Genomic DNA, 18,586 nt, shown 5'->3' on the forward strand with positions numbered 1-18,586 from the left:
TCGCGGTCATTTGAGGGTCGAGGTACCCGCCCGATGCATGCATTGCATGTATGCATGAGATCCGGAGACCCCGGAAACGAACTCCACCTCCCTTTGTACTTGTGATCATCAAGCGAGCTTAGCGAAAGGAAAATGCAGAAACGAAAAATTGGAAATGGTTACTGAGCTCGACCGGTTGCCCCTTTCTCTGGTTCTCGGAGCACCTTCGTTGATGATCGGCTGAGAGACTGGACGGCAACTTTCTTGTCGCAGCGATCTTCCCTAGATTAAGGAAATGTATTTTGCCATGCTGCTGCTAGCGTACTAGCTGATTTATCATTCATTATGTTTCAACTGTTTTTCATGTATAGTTATGTCATGTGGAGTGGTGTTGGAGGTTGAAAGCTCAGCTTGGACATTGCCCCTTGCGGTCGCGAATGATTGCTTTGACCTTCCTGCAACCTGCGGGCCATGAATCTCGACATGTGGAGATCGACGACTGTGTTACAATGTTTGACATGCGTGTTGCTGAAGCAGGTGTAGGAGGAAACTCTCGTTGAAGGATAAGCTGCTGATAAACAATAGGTCTGATTTGAACGCGCGAAAAAGGTATGGTTTGGATCACGAAATCGAAGGGTAATTTGTATTGCACATATATGGTTGTTGTCATTTATATTCATATCTCAATTTGCTTCATGATGCGGGAAAATTCGACGGAAAACGATTGAAAACGGAGATCGAGGTGAAGAGGGCCATTATGCATAAGTTGACGAAAGAGAATCGCGTTCTCCGAATATTAGAAAGAAACCAAGCAACACTCGAGATTGGTACAAAGGTGCAGGAGACAAGCAGAAGTCCACCCATTCTGATCAGGAACGCGATATGGGTACATACCGATGCCGGCTCAGGCTTTCGATCGAGTCCGGCTGTGGTTGCGTCTGCGTCTGCGCTTCTTGCGGTACCCCTTGTGGGAACCCTGGGTGGAGGAGAAAACACTCTCGGTGGGAGCGAGGCTCGAGACGAAAGATGTCGTACTGTAACGGGGAGACGACCTGTGGTGTCGGCGAGAATGATACCTGGGCTTCCGATCGGATGCCTCTCCTTCTTCTTCGTCTTCGTCGAGGTAGGCAACTGACGCAATGGTGGAAGCGTTGTCCATGTCGTCGTCGCTATTCCATTTGTACGACTCCACATCTTCCTCATCCTTCGGATCCTCCTTGTCCTCCTTGTATTTGGGGTAATCGTCGGTCCTGCGCTTCTCGAATGCATCTTTTGAGGATCTCGGAGAAGATCTCGGCGATTTCTCATCGTTGCCGGATTTCTGATACTCTTTGGTGCTGTGGTATCTCGAGTATTCTTGGCTCTTGCTTCGTCCACAGAGAGGAGGCCTTTCGTCCACCTCGTACTTCTGATATTCTTTGTCGTTCTCATATTTCGGGTATTGCCCATTCCTGCAGTTCTCAAACTCGCTCTTCTCGAATCTCAGACGTTTCTCGTCAACGGGGTATTTCTGGTATTCCTCGTCGGTGGGGTATTTCGGATATTGCTTCTTCTGGCGATGCTCGAACTCGCTCTTCTCGGACTTGGGGCGTTTCTCGTCATCGGAGTATCTCTGGTATTCTCTGTTGTTGGCATACTTGGGATACTCCTCGCTGTTGCATCTTGAGAATTCGTTTCGTCCACAAAGAGGCATTTTCTCATCTGTCCCGTATTTCTGATACTCTCTGTTGTTTTCGTACCGGGGACAGTCCTCATTGCTAACTCGGGCAAATTCGTTGGTCTTTTCGTCCGCCTCATATCGTTGATATTCTCTATTGTTTTCGTACCGGGGATAGTCTTCATTGCTGACTCGGGCAAACTCGTTCGTCTTTTCGTCTGCCTCATATCGTTGATACTCTCTGTTGTTCTCATATCGGGGGTATTCTTCATTGCTGGATCGGGCAAATTCATTCTTCTGGTCGCTGCCGGCGCTGGTGTTTCTCCGGTTGGGGGGTCGATTATTGCCGTTGCAGAAAGAATGTTGGTCGTAAGCCGGAGGTGCGTCGTCTTCAAGGCGGGCCAGATTCTCTCTTATCAGACTGCTGGCTGACCGAGAGGCCCTTCTGTTGTACTTTCTCCTCTCGCCCTCAGCGAGATGCTCGATGTTGACGTTTCTATCGGTCAGCTCGTACAGCTTTCCTCCGTCGGGGTCGCCGAGGGTACCCAAGGTTCGCGGGCCTGTGTTCTGTTTCGAGCCGAAGACTAACATACCATCAGTAAAGAGCAGGCGACACAAATTCAGAGGAACACTCACGTTTGCTGAGGAGGCTTTGCGGGGGCTTGTAAAGCCCGATGTTGTCATGTATTCCTTTTTCGACCCCAGGTAAGTTCATCCAGACCAAGGGCTGTCCGTCGTGCGTGTCGCAGTAGAGGCTGAAGGGCTCCAGATCCTTGGGGAACTGAAGAGGCGATGTAATGACGATGGGATAGTAGGCCGGGATCAGAAGCTTGAAATGCGGGGGATCCTCTTGCATCTTGGGGTCTGATGCAAGCGCCTGTCTCATGGCACGCATGAAGATGACGACCATATCGAGATCCTGAAAGATGCCGATGAAGCGCTTGCCGAGTGGTCCATCGGAGCGGATTTGATTTGAGAAATGATGGGTCCAGTACGTGTCGGGATGATACACAAAGTACCAAGCGCTAGAGGACGAACTGCCAATCATGTTCTTGACCATGTTATAGACAAAGTCGGCGAACGCTGGCGGTGCGTTAAGGGCATGATCCCTCGCCAGAGTGTTGTTGATCCCGTCCAGATGGCCGGCAATCTGGCGAAGCTGCCCGACTCCCTGGACCACCTGGTAGGCAATCGCGCCTGCCGCCGCGGCATGAATGGCACCGGCCATGCCCACTGCGCAGGCTCCGTAGACGGCCTTGTCGCCATAGGAGCCGACGGCGACCATGGCTTTGTCGAGGATCTTGGTAGCCCATCCCGTACTGTCAAGGGAGGATTCCGGGGTGAGTCGATCGATTTTCTTGAAAGGGTTCATGATGCATGGTTTCCAACTGTAGGATTCCCGGCTGGACTGAGGGGGGGATAATAATGGCAGGCCCCGTCGAGCGAGTGACCAGTCCACCGCGACTGGGACTGACTGGGACCGACTGGGACCGACTGGGACCGAATACGCCAGAACGTGAGGCTAATTAGGGCTGCAAGGCGGGTGCCCCGCCAATTTGCTGATCTGGCACCAATCACTCGGTGGTGCCTGACTTGTCAGTGGGGCCTTTCGGTCTGAATGTCAAGAATTGCTTCACCGACTCGTGATTATTAACCTACTGTCTCAGTAGTCTCATACTGACCGCACCTAAACCATCCGGTTTCATTGACCTGCAGCCCCCAAGTGCTGATGCCCCCCCTCAATTCAGAGCTTTGCCACCATCGCGGGTCCACCGTCCGCCATGTTCTCCCTGTTCTCCCTGTTCTGTGCCCTTCGCACTTCCAACACTGACTCATCGCTCTTATCGGTGTTCCAAATCCCCACTAACTCGAGTCCAACTGCATCAAATAGCGCTTTCCACTGCGAGACCGTCCGTTCTAACCCCGCCGTATGTAACCACATGAGGATGTCCATCTCCGCCGCCCGCAACTGGGCCCCGGTATCGGGAAGCACATAGTCGTCGATCAGCAGCGTCGAATAGTCCGCATCCATGGCGTCTGCAATTCGGGAGAGAATCTGAATACTTTTGGCATCGGACCAATTATGCAGCACCTGCCGGAGGAAATATGCCCGTGCTCCTGTGATTCCCCCGCGTTAGCCAACTTTTTCGCTCGTTTTCCAGAAGCCTCCTGTTCTTCCCCCTGGGATCACGTGATATGACATACCCTGGACTGGTTGCGGTGTGAAGAAGTCGTACTCCATAGGCTCAATGCCCTCCGGAACTTTTTCGATCCGGTTCAATGTCAGGGGAAGATCTTGCAAGACGATCCGACCTGCAATTTCGGGGTGTCGCTGCCTGAAGCGCGCCATTTCTTGACCTGGTCCACCGCCCACGTCGACTAGCAGCACCGAGTCGCTTTGCGACCGTACGTTCCCCAATCTCTTGGCCGCCGGATACATTTCAAACCACTGCGGTTGCTGCACCAGTCGTCGCGCCGCCATGTACTCGTCAAACGCTTCTTTCTGCTCGGGGTTGACCTCTAGCATGCCGAAGATCTTGTCGAACCCGTGCGCGTACTTGAAGAGGGTGACTTCATCCGGCTGGTCGGCGAACTGGGAGACACCAGGGCCGCGCATGTAGTCGACTAGTCTCGCGCCCTGTTTTTGGTCAGTATCGGCCTACTTCCTTCGTACGGAGCAGGTAGAATGTTCGGTCGGATTCCGCGATAACGTACCATGCCAAAGTCAGGCTCGAAGCTAGCAACTAGTTATCAGCCTGTCCATCGCAGCCCAATGAGGAAGACCCAAACTCACTGGTGTTTCACGGCTGCAATTGACCCTGGCAGGATCGCAAATCGAGTCACCTCGTTCGCAGCGTACGTTTGGTGTGCCGTCTCATCCGCGAAGCCGATCGCCGTCAAAACCCGCATCACGCGCACTGATCACACTGTTAACACGGTTGACACTTTGGCATCCACAGTATCCAGATCGATAAGATTTGTATTACCAATGAGCAATTCCTCCGTCTTGGTTCCCCGCGCCATCTCCGCCGAGGTAATTGGGCTGTCACTTTCTGCAATGGCATGGAGGAATCTTTTCTCGGTCGCAACGCGGACGCAGATATTTTGCATAATCTGTCCCGTTAATTCAACTGCCTAGGAACTGAGGGGTTTATTGAAAGAATACCTGAAAATTGACCCGAGACGTCGTCTCCACCGGTTTCTCGGCCGTTAACTGAAGCTTGCGGATCGCGGCTAGCAGCTGGCCGTGGGCATTCACGTCCCCGGCTGCTTCTGCTTCAGCTAGTTTTTTGACGTTGGCAATGTCGTCAAAAATCGTCATCTTGCTCTTCTCTGATTAATTTGACGCCAGTTCAGAATAATGATCGTGCAGTAGAGGGTGAGGGGGAGCACAACCCCGGGTTTATCTATCTCTTAAATAATGATCTCAGCCCGCAGACGTCAAAGCGCCTTGTTCATGGAACGAGAATCTTGTTTTGCTCGTTCCATTTGAACTCAGGAGTCAATCTATTGGCGTTACATTCGGAAGACAAAGGTACGTACATCGCAGGATTATCCTTGCTGGGGGGTCATTGCGAGTCTGCGGCATTGCTGGAACGGGTAACGGTTCGACAGGGGTTTGGGGACGGTGCTTTCTTATCACGTTTAGGAGGATGTGATGGACTTTGTTTGATTGAGGGGTGCGTAATCTTCACTTATTGAGGTAGTATCCTTTCTTGTGGATTTTCGGAGTAGAGTTGTTGGGGTTATATGTTGCCGTTATTTATTGGTCCCTGGATATTTATCTTGTCTGGTAGAGGAGACAAAAGTCCTGTATGGATTCGTTCCGTACATGGATATATCTCCTGAAAATATGATTTACAGTCGAGGAGTGGGACAGGCATACCGCAATGCGTCTGATGATTTCAATATGTAGCCTTCATCAGGTCAACGGAATATTTTGTGAGTGTTTGGCAGTGTTGAGATTATGTCCCGGCTTATATAGGCATAATTTTAGCCTTTTTTCATCAATTGGCCGGATGGTGTAGTTGGTTATCACGTATCGTTAACACCGATAAGGTCCTGGGATCGAGCCCCAGTCTGGTCATTGCTTTTTGTTTTTTTCTTGGGGTTGGTTCTTCTTGCCCGGGACCAGTGGAGAATAGTTGTATTCCGTAATGGAGACGAAAAGCGACGAGGATCTGTTCTGTATTTCCAACGATAGGTCGGCATCTAAGTCCAAATTATTTGGGTATACCCGGTTCTATATGACCCCTTTATTGATTCATCTTAATATAATGTCAATACTAGCGCAGCTAAGGTATTCAATGCCTCTCCTCCGTGACTGTCATCTTACGCGCAGGCACAATTTGATCCGTAAGCTCAAAACCTAGGATCTCCTCTTGACTGTTACTCCTGAATACATTTGTCTCCTTGCCGCCCTTCTCCGATCCCCGAGAGACCCACGACCGTTCTGGCCGATCACGCAAATACATCCAAGCATCATTGTTCGAGCCCGAATGCGGCTGCATGGACTGATTGCGCGAACTCCCATATGCAGTGCTTTTGATGCTCTGCGAAAACCGAACGAAGAACGGCCGAAGAACCGGAATTGAGCCGAAAATCAGGATGAACCACATCTCGGTGAGGACCCAGATGTTTAGCTGCGCGATCGAGTAGGTCTGGTCCGTCGCTTCGGTGATGTTGGCGATGGCGATCGTTTTGTTGATTCCTGCGATTCCGGCTCTGCATTGAATGTTAGTCGCATTCTTTTGGAGGAGGAGAATACCAAAGGGCCAGAACGATGAGATACATACATAATGCCACCACTCATCAGCAGACAGAGACCAACCTTCAACGATAGTCTCATTTGCTGAAGTCTTCCAATTATGTAGATCGGGTAGAAGGCCAGGAATATATCGGCGGCGGCTCCAACAGCTGTTTAGTGCGTTAGATCAGAAGCTTCAACATTTGATTACATTGACAGACACTTACCCCCTTGGAAGTACCCAATATGTAGACAGATATCGATCAGATCACAAGTCCCAGGAACACTCATATCCCATAGTTTCCACGGTGGGTCGCATTGATAGAATATAACACCTATCTCGGCAATATTGATGGCCCCCTGGATTCCACCCACAAAGAACAGCACCCATCGTCCCTTGCGGTGAGTACGTGCTTGCAGGGCCAGTAGGAACGCAATCACTGCGCACCTCGCAACAGCCAGATCCACGATTCCGATCGCTTGAGCAACCCAGCTCCAGAAGTTTGTCTGAACAATATCGGAATCCGAGAGCAGATCTTGGTGCATTCCGAGTCCGTACTTCACGCTCACGGTCATCGTGCATTGTGCTCCTAGAGCAATCATCTTCTAGAGTGTTAGAAATGTTAGAAGCTCTCAAATATGGGGAGACAGAACACACCAGAGCAAAAAGCGCCCAAACAAAATCCCACCGCAGGCCAAAAATACCGGATGTCATGCTTTCTGGTGGGCATATTGAGGCTGTCTTTGCTCGCAGGGCAAACAGGACTAAAGTAAGTGATGCTTCTGCCCATGTCAGGCCGAGCAAGAGAGGTCCTCGGCCTCCGTATGTATCTGACATGACGTCTGATGCGCTTGCAACGGAGGGTTTACCAGAGAACCTTGGACTACCTTCATTCTATATCACTGCCTTCAGTGTTCGAGATGCCCGCGTAGTATCTTGCCTCGGAACTTTTAGACCATACTGTCGGGTTTCTTGGCCACAACAACCAGCGTCTTTCTCTCTACTACGTAACGATACACACTTTGATCTAGGCAGGGGTTGGTTATTAAGGGGCTACGGCAAAGTCAATACTAGTATCTCGATGGTTGATGTCTCTTTCTGTGTAACCCCAGAGTCCGAATAGAATAAATGTAAGAGAAGGCTAAGCAAGAAGATTTTCACGTATGAGTACCTCAGAATGATAGCTATCCCAACGTTTTACCTCCGGAAAATGCTATCCCATGCCATATTCCGTCGGGGTGACCGACCAAATAATTGCTCTATGTCTCAATATGCGTGATTTATCATTTACAGATACTACGACCTGCGCCGCATTGCATGCTCTCGGCCGCTAGGAACGGGACGATGTAACTTCCGCCGCGCCGACCCAGAGGCTTACTGGGATTAAACATTTCAGGCGCTCACAATCCCTGCAGACGGCACGAATTCCAATTTCCCGTTATCGTTGATCGTCGTGGCTTGGTGGTTTTTATGGTTTAGTAGATGGACTTAGCTGCGCCAACTCCGCACCTATCTAACAGATCAGCAAAATTTCCGTTGTGTCCCCTTGGAAATGGCGTTTACCTGGATCGGTCAATTCAGTTGGGTTGCAATTGAATTTACTTCGCGGGGCACAGATAATATCTCAAGAAGTGTTCTGTCTCTAAAATTGTAGGCACCGTGTAATTGTCTGGGTTACATCGTATACGCAATCTGAAGGGAATGCGAACAGGGGGTTAGATTAATTCGTTAAGGAGCTGATGGTCACCGACTGAACCCAGTGCGACATGATACCAGTCGTGTCCCCCAGGGTTTGCCTGTTTTTTGCTTTTCTTTTTCTGTTTGCCTTTTGACTGTCCGTTGCATATTTGCCCAGCTCTCAGCCCACGTCATTCTGACCGTTCTGCTCGGCGTACTTCATTTCCCACAGAAATGTCTCCTACAAACCCCGAAGACAAGCCTCCGTTACAGGTTGAGTCCACCGGTATTGACGAGGAGACAGAAGCCCTGGAAGGATATGTGACAGATCCAAACTGGTATCCTAACAATGCATCCGAGTTAAAAACAAGCGCAGATGGCCAACACGTTCTTATCCCCCAGCCGCTGGATACGCCGGATGACCCGTTGAACTGGAGTTCTCGCAAAAAATGGCTCATCATCGGAATAATGGCATATATTGCCTTTCTGGCAGATTATACGGGCGGGACGGCGATTATTACAGTTATTCCCCAGTCCATGTGAGTGGACAACTATGTTTTTGAAAGCCCGATCTAATTGAATGAGCTGAATGCAGGCAATGGAATCTCCCCCAAGAGCACGTCCAACGAGCCGTCGTCGGAAACCTCTTCACAATCGGAGCGTGCGGACTGATCGTGGTAATGTTGGTCGGATACTTCGGTCGAATGCCAATCCTTCTCATCTTTCAGGCTGTGATGGTAGGAACATGCGCTTGGTCGGCCGCGGCCACATCCTTCGAATCCTATCTCGCCGCTCGCATAATCAACGGGCTGTTCTGTAGCGTCGGACAAGGTGCGGCTCTTCTCTGGGTGAAAGATATGTTTTTCTTCCATGAGCATCTCAAAGTGATCAACTGCATCGAATTCTTCATTATCCTGAGTCCGTACCTGGGGCCACTGCTCACGTCGTTCATCGTCGCCGATGTATCTTGGCGGTGGGCATTCTGGCTGTGTACGATCATGTCTGCCGTTGCCTTTCTTCTTGTCTTCCTCCTCGATGAGACGCTTTTCGAGCGCAAAGGTCACCAGGTCCCTCGAGGATCGTACCTCGCTCGTCTCACCGGTGCTCAGCAAGTCCAACTCTGGCGACAGCGAAGCTTTCTGCAATGCGTCATGCGACCTATCGTAGCCATCACCAAGATCCCTGTCTTGATCGTCCTGATATTCTACTTCCTCAGCTTCGCATGGGTCATCGGAGTCAACACCACGATCGGGATCTGGCTAACCAACGACTACGGCTTCTCGACCCGCGGAATAGGTCATCCCCCTTATCCAGTCCTACCTCCGAACACCGACTTACCATGCACAGGGTACTTCTACTTCTTCGGCATCGTCGGCGTTATCATCGGCTGGTTCATCGGCCACTACCTCCACGATGCAGTTGGCACATTCTACACCCACCGTCACCAAGGCCGCTTGCACCCCGAAGCCCGTCTCATCATCGTCTACCCAGCCACCGTCCTCTGCTGTATCAGTCTCATCATCCTCGGCTTCGCATTCGACCGCCACTGGCACTACATGGTGATTGCGGTCTTCGCGGCCCTCCAATGCGGCAGTCTCATGATCATTACGACCGCCGTGAACGCCTACCTACTTGATTGTTATCCCGAGGGGTCGGGGGAAGTCGGCGCTTGGGTCACGGCGAGTCGTAACTGGGGCGGGTTCATGGCGACGTATATCCAGATCGAATGGGTAAAGGGGATTGGCGCTGCCCGGGCGTTGGGAATCCAGGCGGCGATCACTTTCGGGTCGTTGGCGTTTATCTTGCTGTTGCAGGTGTTTGGGCAGAAGTTGAGGAGGTGGCAGGGGAGGATGTATTTTGGAAGGGGGGGGAAGGCGTGAGTTAGTATCTGTTCTATTGAGGGTATAAATGCATAGTTGCTTCGTATAAAACATTCATTCAAGATAGTGGCCCATATTCGTCCTATGTTTGAGAGTGGTGGTTGTAAGCGCTCTGTAGGATGCCTCAGGCACCTGGAGACAGGAATCCGAGAGGCGGCCAGACAGTGCAACGAGGCGTACATTACACCTCGTTAAGCTGTCAAAAGGCCTACACCTCGCCTGCCCCTCCATCACCTGTAGATATTCATTTATCTAAGATAAAATATTGAATTGGAGAAATTCAAGCCGTCAAGATCGTCATTTTCAGTCGCATGTCATCATCCTGTACCTACGATTTCAACAGTGGTGGTACGTGAGTGTTTAGGAGCGGTTGTATATATATGACCTAGATGCACTGTAGTTAAACCAAAAGATCAGGGTGAAATGGTCACAGGAATTAGATTTTCTGATCAATACCCATCCCCTGGGTGAAGAAACTCTGACCAAAACAAGTGAAACTGGGCGCAGATATACCTGTCTTATGTGCAAGCTTGTTACCTTGATATTGGTGACTCACCGAAGGATGGTATTTTGTTTGTGATAACTTCACACCCTATGAAACCAGAGCTCTGCAGATTGAAAAAAAGTAGAAAACAAAAAGGAATAACGAGAACAAATAATAGACAGAAAATAAACACTGTACACGCAGGCCACGGGTTGATGTTTCCAAAAAAAAAAAAAAAAAGCAATGACCAGACTGGGGCTCGATCCCAGGACCTTATCGGTGTTAACGATACGTGATAACCAACTACACCATCCGGCCAATTGATATTCCGTCAGCCAATATCAGGGATTCAGTACCTGCTCAGACTATCCGAACACAGATCTGTACGCGGCATTTTCACAAACCGAGCAGTTAACTTCATCGCTCAGCCTCTCTCAGTTGAGATTTGAGTGCCGAATGACTCTGGTCAACCGAACATTCTCTCACAGGAATGAAGGAATCCCGGACATCCGAGACATTATCAATGTTGAGCTCATCGCGAGATAGTAATGCCAAGTCTTTTGACCGATGAGTCAGCGGACGAGAAGATCATAATTCCCTTAATAGAAAGGACCGGCGACTTATATCCGGACCAAGAGAATTAAAGGATTTTAAAAATCCCAATTTCGGCCCCGGAATGTTGACGAGACCGAAGGATGTGAGAGCCTAGAGCGTGACTGGCCTGAATCCTGCCATGTAGCGGACATGGAGTAGCTAACTAAGCGGAATATATGTCAAGGAAATGGACCTAACATCCCTGTTGGACGAGGCGAGCCAGCGTCCAAGAAAAGGAGTAGACTGGGAATAAAATGCTCGCAGTCGCCCACTTCTGAAAAGTAACTATGATTTTTCTGTTTCTCGAAAGAAAGCCTCATCATTCGTTAGCAATACTCTGAATTTATTTCACCCTAGGCAGAATGTCGGACGATCAAGACGAAGACAACCTCCTCAAAGATGCAACTCATAGTTCTGCTACCGTCTACGGCCCTACGGTTCATCGTTCATCCACCGTGAGGATCGAAACAGATGAAATCGCCAATCTAAAGAGAATAGCATCTCAGCACTCCCAGAGGTCCAAGCGCCGCTCCAGTGTACACCCATGCACTGTCTCTACTGCAGGAGACGGAGACTCGCTCGGAAGAATCACCGATAATGACCCTGCCATTAACCCGCAGGGGCCTGAGTTTGACCTGGAGAAATGGCTGAAATGGGTCATAAAAGGTGCCCGAGAGAACGGGATGAGCAGTTCCCGGGCTGGAATTGTGTTCAAGAACCTGAATGTGTCTGGTTCCGGAGCTGCGTTAAAACTACAAGAAACAGTGACCTCCATGTTCAGTATACCTACACAGGTGTCTGAGGCTTGGCGACAGCGAAGATCTCCCCCCAAACTCATTCTGAAGGACTTTAACGGACTATTGGCAAGTGGACAGCTTTTGCTTGTCCTGGGCCGTCCTGGGGCTGGGTGTAGTACGTTTCTCAAGACTCTGTGTGGAGAAGTGTATGGTCTGGATGTGGATAAAAAGAGCGTCCTGCATTACAATGGTAACTAACTCGACATAGATTCAAAATTACATGGGTATCAAATATGTTAACTGTAATATCTAGGAGTCTCTCAGTCCCGGATGATGAAGGAATTCAAAGGAGAAGTGGTGTACAACCAAGAGGTACGTGTCAGAACCCATAATCCTAGCCGTAGGACCATACTAATTTGTTATATCCTCCGGACAGATCGATAAACATTTCCCTCACCTGACGGTCGGGCAAACTCTTGAATTCGCAGCAGCTGCACGAATGTCATCCCGGAGGCTGCAAGGTGCAAGTCGCGAGGAATCCGCCAAGCATTTGACCCAAGTTATCATGGCAGTCCTCGGATTGAGTCATACGTACAACACAAAAGTCGGCAACGACTTCATTCGAGGAGTCTCGGGTGGAGAGAGAAAGCGTGTGAGCATTGCCGAGATGGCTCTTGCGAATGCACCGCTGGCTGCCTGGGATAATTCCACTCGAGGCTTGGATTCCGCCACGGCTCTCAAATTCGTCGAATCCCTCCGGATATTCGCAGACCTGGCGGGCTCTGCTCATGCTGTCGCTGCATACCAAGCCAGCCAAGCAATCTATGAGGCTTTTGACAAGGTAACTGTTCTATACGAAGGACGGCAGATCTTCTTCGGGTCTGCAACCACAGCGAAGCCCTTCTTCGAGGAGCAGGGCTGGGAATGTCCTGCACGACAAACCACAGGAGATTTCTTGGCATCTGTTACCAACCCGCAGGAACGACGGGCACGACAGGGGATGGAGGCCAGGGTACCACGAACGCCACAAGAATTCGAGACCTACTGGCTTCAGTCCCGTGAGTACCACCAGCTCCAAGCTGAGATCGCGCAATACGAACGTTCTCACCCGTCCCCGGACGATAAGGGGGCTGGAGCTCAATTCCAAGAGCGGAAACTTCAGGTGCAGGCTAAACATACACGACCTGGATCTCCATATTTGATTAGCGTGCCTATGCAGATCAAATTGACAACCAAACGGGCATATCAACGTTTATGGAATGACAGAACATCCACGATTTCCACGATTATCAGCAACATCATGATGGCTCTGATTGTGGGATCCGTGTTTTACGGGTCTCAGGACACGACGGCTGGCTTCGCGTCCAAGGGGGCTACTCTCTTCTATGCCGTTCTTCTGAATGCCCTGATGGCCATGTCAGAGATCAACAATCTCTACGCACAGCGTCCCATTATTGAGAAACATGCTTCCTACGCATTCTATCATCCCGCAGCTGAAGCCATTGCCGGAGTTGTCAGTGATATCCCCGTGAAATTCGCTCTTGCCGTTGCCTTCAACATTACGATGTATTTCATGACAAACCTACGACGCGAGGCATCTCAGTTCTTTATTTACTTCCTTCATACCTTCATCGTGATGTTCGTCATGAGCGCAGTCTTTCGCACTATCGGAGCAGCCACCAAAACGATAGCTCAAGCCATGGGTATCGGCGGCGTCATGATTTTAGCCTTGATTGTATATACAGGCTACGTGTTACCAGTTCCGTCCATGCATCCGTGGTTTGACTGGATCCACTGGATTAATCCTGTGTATTACGCTTTTGAAGTCTTGATTGCGAATGAATTCCATGGCCGCGACTTCCCCTGTGCCCAGCTCGTCCCGCCAACAGCCAACCGGTCCGGCCGATCTTTCACTTGCTCCTCGTCGGGGTCGGAAGCTGGCTCGCTCACTGTTAGTGGCGATAGTTATATCATGGCTAATTATAGTTATAGCTATGGCCATGTGTGGCGAAACTTCGGAATCCTGATTGCGTTCCTCGTTGCGTTCATGGCAATTTTCTTCCTTGCTTCCGAGTTGAATTCCTCAACCGCAAGCATGGCGGAAGCGCTCGTTTTCCGCCGCGGCCATGCGCCTGCCGCCCTGCGAGAGAGGCCTCGAAAACACGCGAAAGACGTGGAGACTTCAATGAAGCTGGAATCTGTTAAATCTCCTACAGAGGAACTGGATACCCGGGTCACCATACCTCCGCAGACGGACATATTCACCTGGCGCGACATATGCTATGACATTGAAATCAAGGGGGAGCCACGGCGACTCCTCGACCATGTCTCTGGGTGGGTGAAGCCTGGTACCTTAACCGCCCTCATGGGAGTTAGTGGTGCCGGGAAGACCACGTTGTTGGACGTATTGGCTCAACGGACCTCTATGGGTGTCATCACAGGTGACATGTTTGTGAACGGACGGACTCTGGACGTCAGCTTCCAAAGGAAGACCGGATATGTCCAGCAGCAGGATTTGCATTTGGATACTGCAACGGTCCGGGAGTCCCTCCGGTTTAGCGCCCTACTACGACAGCCTGCATCTGTATCGACCAAAGAGAAATACGATTACATCGAGGAAGTGATCGCTATGTTGAATATGGAGGAGTTTGCGGAGGCAGTCGTCGGTGTTCCTGGTCAGGGGTTGAATGTTGAGCAACGGAAGCTGTTGACAATTGGTGTTGAGTTGGCCGCGAAACCCAAGTTACTTCTTTTCTTGGATGAGCCGACCAGGTGAGTGACTTATTGATTCCGGAACATGGTCAAAAGACTACTTGAACAGAACTGACGTCTCTTAGTGGCCTTGACTCGCAGAGCTCATGGGCCATATGCTCCTTCCTCCGCAAGCTTGCACACAGCGGGCAGGCAGTTCTTTGCACTATTCACCAACCGAGTGCCATGCTATTTCAACAGTTCGATCAGTTGCTATTCCTGGCCAAAGGGGGAAAGACCGCGTATTTTGGACCGATCGGAGCCCAGTCTCGTACATTACTTGATTACTTCCAGTCAAACGGCGCCCGGAACTGTGCAGATGATGAGAATCCAGCAGAATACATGATCGAAGTGGTCAATGAAGGTGCTAATAGTCGAGGTCAAAGTTGGTTCGATGTTTGGAGTCAGAGCAGCGAGAGCCAGAGCATCCAAACGGAGATCAACCGGATCCATGCAGAGCAGGCCGCGAAACCACAGGAGAGCAGCGACGACCGTGCCTCCCAGTCCGAATTCGCAGCGCCGTTGTGGATGCAGCTCTATGTTGTAACCCGTCGGACGTTTCAGCAGTACTGGCGCATGCCTGAGTACATCGTTTCCAAATGGGGATTGGCTATCATGGCCGGGCTCTTTATTGGATTTTCATTCTATGACGCTAAGCAGTCATTACAGGGCATGCAGGTTTTGATCTTCTCCTTGTTCATGATTTGTTCTATCTTTGCCTCGGTCGTTCAGCAGGTTGGTTCTACTTTTCCCGGGTCTAAATGCCTCCAATTGCACTCTAACATCTTGATTCTAGGTGATGCCCGTCTTTGTAACCCAGCGCGCCCTCTACGAGGTCCGTGAAAGGCCAAGCAAAGCGTATTCCTGGAAAGCGTTTCTGATCGCCAATATCATTGTCGAGATACCATACCAAATACTGAGTGGTATCCTCACTTTTGCCTGCTACTATTACGCCGTCGTAGGAGACGGTCAGACATCTGACCGACAAGTCCTAGTCCTTCTGTTCTGCATCCAATATTATGTCTACGCTAGCACATTCGCGCATATGATCATTGCGGCTATCGAGGATGCTATCACAGGCAGCGCGATTGTCGTGTTGCTCTTTTCCATGTCTTTGACCTTCTGTGGTGTCATGCAACCGCAATCGGCGCTTCCCGGGTTCTGGATGTTCATGTACCGTGTCTCACCTTTTACTTACTGGATAGGCGGGATGGCCGCAACACAATTGCATGGAAGACAAGTGGTATGCTCCACAGAGGAGCTGACAATATTCGATCCGCCTTCCGGTCAAACCTGTCAGCAATATTTGGGTGGGATGCTGGAAGCCGCCGGAGGCCAGTTGATGAATCCTGATGCGACCAAGGATTGCAATTATTGTTCGCTGAGCGTCGCAGATGAGTATATGGCTTCTGTGGGGATTTATTGGACAGATAGATGGCGCAATTTTGGGTTGCTGTGGGTCTTTGTTGTGTTCAATATCTTCATGGCCACGGTCTTGTATTACTTGTTTCGGATCCGTCGATGGAGTCCAGGTATGCTTTTGGAGAAGGTTGCGAAGAAATGAGCTAGAAGGTAACTACTCGTTGAGAGCCTTTAATATTTGTTTGATTTGATTTGTTTCGCCTTGTCACTGTCACTTTATCTAATGTCATAACCTAATTTCGGATCACACATTTAAACTTATTTATTTACTGTTTCCCTCGCATAGGCATACTCAGCTATAAAGTCCCCAGCCAACCGAGGAACTCTTGACTTCTTCTCATAACTGACACGGCGACTGATTCTGGAATTACTATGTCTGCGTACAAGCACAAAACGTAAAAAATGATCAACATCAGACACCACAGAGTAAACTTCCTGTTTGAGATTGGAACCCTCCTAAAGCAATCATTATCTATTCAAATTGATGCTAGAAACATCTCTCAATTGGCTGACAATCTCCCTTAACATTACGGTGTATAATGGATCGTGTCCTAGCTCTGTATTGCAACCTCGGCTTTCCTACCCATAATTATAAGCTATATGGGCAACGGCTTGCTGTCTTGGATATGGCTTCATTACCTCAGCATTCCCCTGCGTGCTCTCTAAGACAAACCTCAGTCTCTCCACAATTTCGGATTGTTCCATACCCTCATTGATCTGCTCCATAGCTCGCTGTGGTATATATAAGTAACCAATCCTCCAAATGTCACCCCCGATCTCGCCACAGCAAGTCTTCAGAGACCACAGATACGTTAGTTTCGTCAGACTAGGTATTCTGTCGGGTAACGATAATGGAAACCAATATTCCATATTCCTTGTCCATCCAGGCAACCGATCTTCAACGCGATGTCACGTATCGTCCATGGTAGGACGTCATCCCGCTGTCCTCGAGTGGACCGACAACCCTTACATATTGGCTAGCTCAGCAATTCTGTACTGGGATATACCAGTGCTACGCTGGTTCACTGTTAGCGATGTCGGACACATGGTTTATGATTATGGGAGACATCGATATCGGATGGATCGGGCGAGAGGGTGTCGTTGGTGGGCTTATGTTATCGTTACACACTCCTTAGCGAATTCCGACTTCCATGGCCACCGTCGGGCTGTCTAGATGAACTAACACCTTTTGTGGTGTCTGATGAGCGTGCATTCCGGCACCTTGACCTCGCGTTCGGTTCATCCCGCATCGCCAGTTCTGCTTACCAAAAATGGCCCACTAATAGCGCTTCATTCTAATGCCCACGTTCAACTAAGCAACAAGGGCTTCTTATATATTTAAAGTTTGAGAATAGGTTAAGGTTGTTTCAACCCCAATGCCTCTAATCATTCGCTTTACCTCATAAAACTGATCCGCGCTACTGCTATCCTGAGGGAAACTTCGGCAGGAACCAGCTACCAGATGGTTCGATTAGTCTTTCGCCCCTATACCAATCTAATCTTTTTTCTCTTCCCTCTTCTCCTTCTTCGCAATGTTCATCTGGGATTCGTTCGGTGGCCGCAAGCAGCCCAAGGGCTCCGAATTCGACGCCTCGTCAGCCCCGGATGCCAGCTCCTTCTTCTCAGACGTCGCCATCCCCGACCCGACGCAGCTCCATCCCCTGTCCGGCCTGAACCAGGATACCCTTGACTACATCACTCTCGAAGATTCCGCCCTCGACGAGCTGCCCGGCTCGCGATCAGTCCTACCGTCCCGAGGATGGTCCGACGACCTGTGTTACGGCACCGGCACCACTTATCTCGCTGCGCTGACTGTCGTGGGAGCTTGGGGTTTGGCCGAAGGATTGAATAAGACCCCCGCGACTGCGCCCCCCAAGATTCGACTGAACGGCGTTCTGAACTCGGTCACGCGGCGAGGTCCGTTCCTCGGCAACTCCGCCGGCGTGGTGGCCATGGTATACAACGGTTTCAACTCCGGGATTGGCTATGCTTGCGGCAAGCACGACTCTGCCAACAGCATTGTGGCCGGTGCTCTGAGTGGCATGATTTTCAAGAGCACTCGGGGTCTGAAGCCAATGATGATTTCCGGTGGCATCGTGGCGACGATTGCCGGTGGCTGGGCGGTTTGTGCTCCCTGGCTTGTCTTTTGATTTCCCTCGCTCCGCCAGGAACTATCGCTAACTCAGGAACAGGTCGTGAGAAAAACCTTCTTCTAATCGCCAACTTACCCGAATCCCTCGTGGAACGAGCCGAGTCAACCTCCTTATGTCCACCGTCGTTTTCAGCAAAACGGGAGGGTGTTGTATTATTTAACTTTTTTTCTTTTCTTTTATTTTTACTTGTTCACGCTGTATTAGAACGGATTAATTTCCCGCTGTTTATTCACTTCGAGTATCAGCGGGACCCTGTAAGACTACCAACGAATTCATGCAGGACTACAATTGTTACCAAACTCTAAGACAATCTAGATTCTCTTCTGCGTTAGAAAACAGCTTGAAAGCGATTCAAGCTCTCTCTCTAACTATACTCGGTCATAGTGGGCGCACAATGCGAGACCGGATTAATATCACGGCAGAGGCTTGCCAACGCTGTAAGGAGAATGTGTTGATTAGAATAAATTAAAATATATGAATTTTTGGCTGGACTAGAACTTGAGG

The 18,586-nt window shown here is 50.0% G+C and overlaps 6 protein-coding genes across 6 annotated transcripts; 3 read left to right on the forward strand and 3 right to left on the reverse strand.

Moving 5' to 3' along the window:
* Positions 1 to 883: 883 nt before the first annotated feature.
* KD926_003378 (uncharacterized protein) lies at positions 884 to 3,008 on the reverse strand (the record flags this gene model as incomplete). The annotated part of the gene is made up of 2 exons (XM_053097511.1): positions 884 to 2,220; positions 2,273 to 3,008. The coding sequence occupies 2 exons, from the start codon at positions 3,006 to 3,008 to the stop codon at positions 884 to 886; spliced, it is 2,073 nt and encodes a 690-aa protein (XP_052958589.1).
* Positions 3,009 to 3,380: 372 nt separating this feature from the next.
* On the reverse strand, positions 3,381 to 4,958 carry KD926_003379 (O-methyltransferase; the record flags this gene model as incomplete). Its single annotated transcript, XM_053097512.1, has 6 exons — positions 3,381 to 3,754; positions 3,842 to 4,274; positions 4,352 to 4,373; positions 4,431 to 4,554; positions 4,624 to 4,750; positions 4,803 to 4,958. The coding sequence occupies 6 exons, from the start codon at positions 4,956 to 4,958 to the stop codon at positions 3,381 to 3,383; spliced, it is 1,236 nt and encodes a 411-aa protein (XP_052958590.1).
* Positions 4,959 to 5,940: 982 nt separating this feature from the next.
* Positions 5,941 to 7,221, reverse strand: KD926_003380 (uncharacterized protein; the record flags this gene model as incomplete). Its single annotated transcript, XM_053097513.1, has 4 exons — positions 5,941 to 6,361; positions 6,433 to 6,553; positions 6,611 to 6,989; positions 7,042 to 7,221. The coding sequence occupies 4 exons, from the start codon at positions 7,219 to 7,221 to the stop codon at positions 5,941 to 5,943; spliced, it is 1,101 nt and encodes a 366-aa protein (XP_052958591.1).
* Positions 7,222 to 8,295: 1,074 nt separating this feature from the next.
* KD926_003381 (putative MFS transporter) lies at positions 8,296 to 9,941 on the forward strand (the record flags this gene model as incomplete). Its single annotated transcript, XM_053097514.1, has 2 exons — positions 8,296 to 8,600; positions 8,657 to 9,941. 2 exons carry the CDS (start codon positions 8,296 to 8,298, stop codon positions 9,939 to 9,941), a joined length of 1,590 nt encoding a protein of 529 aa, XP_052958592.1.
* A 1,440-nt stretch (positions 9,942 to 11,381) lies between these two features.
* On the forward strand, positions 11,382 to 16,071 carry KD926_003382 (putative ABC multidrug transporter; the record flags this gene model as incomplete). The annotated part of the gene is made up of 5 exons (XM_053097515.1): positions 11,382 to 12,006; positions 12,070 to 12,128; positions 12,193 to 14,528; positions 14,594 to 15,242; positions 15,304 to 16,071. The coding sequence occupies 5 exons, from the start codon at positions 11,382 to 11,384 to the stop codon at positions 16,069 to 16,071; spliced, it is 4,437 nt and encodes a 1,478-aa protein (XP_052958593.1).
* Positions 16,072 to 17,461: 1,390 nt separating this feature from the next.
* On the forward strand, positions 17,462 to 18,079 carry KD926_003383 (putative mitochondrial import inner membrane translocase subunit TIM23; the record flags this gene model as incomplete). The annotated part of the gene is made up of 1 exon (XM_053097516.1): positions 17,462 to 18,079. One exon carries the CDS (start codon positions 17,462 to 17,464, stop codon positions 18,077 to 18,079), a length of 618 nt encoding a protein of 205 aa, XP_052958594.1.
* Between the last annotated feature and the right edge of the window lie 507 nt (positions 18,080 to 18,586).

Source organism: Aspergillus affinis (assembly GCF_023601865.1).
Source record: "Aspergillus affinis strain CMG 70 chromosome Unknown NODE_17_length_398122_cov_92_786867, whole genome shotgun sequence".
Classification (NCBI taxonomy): domain Eukaryota; kingdom Fungi; phylum Ascomycota; class Eurotiomycetes; order Eurotiales; family Aspergillaceae; genus Aspergillus; species Aspergillus affinis.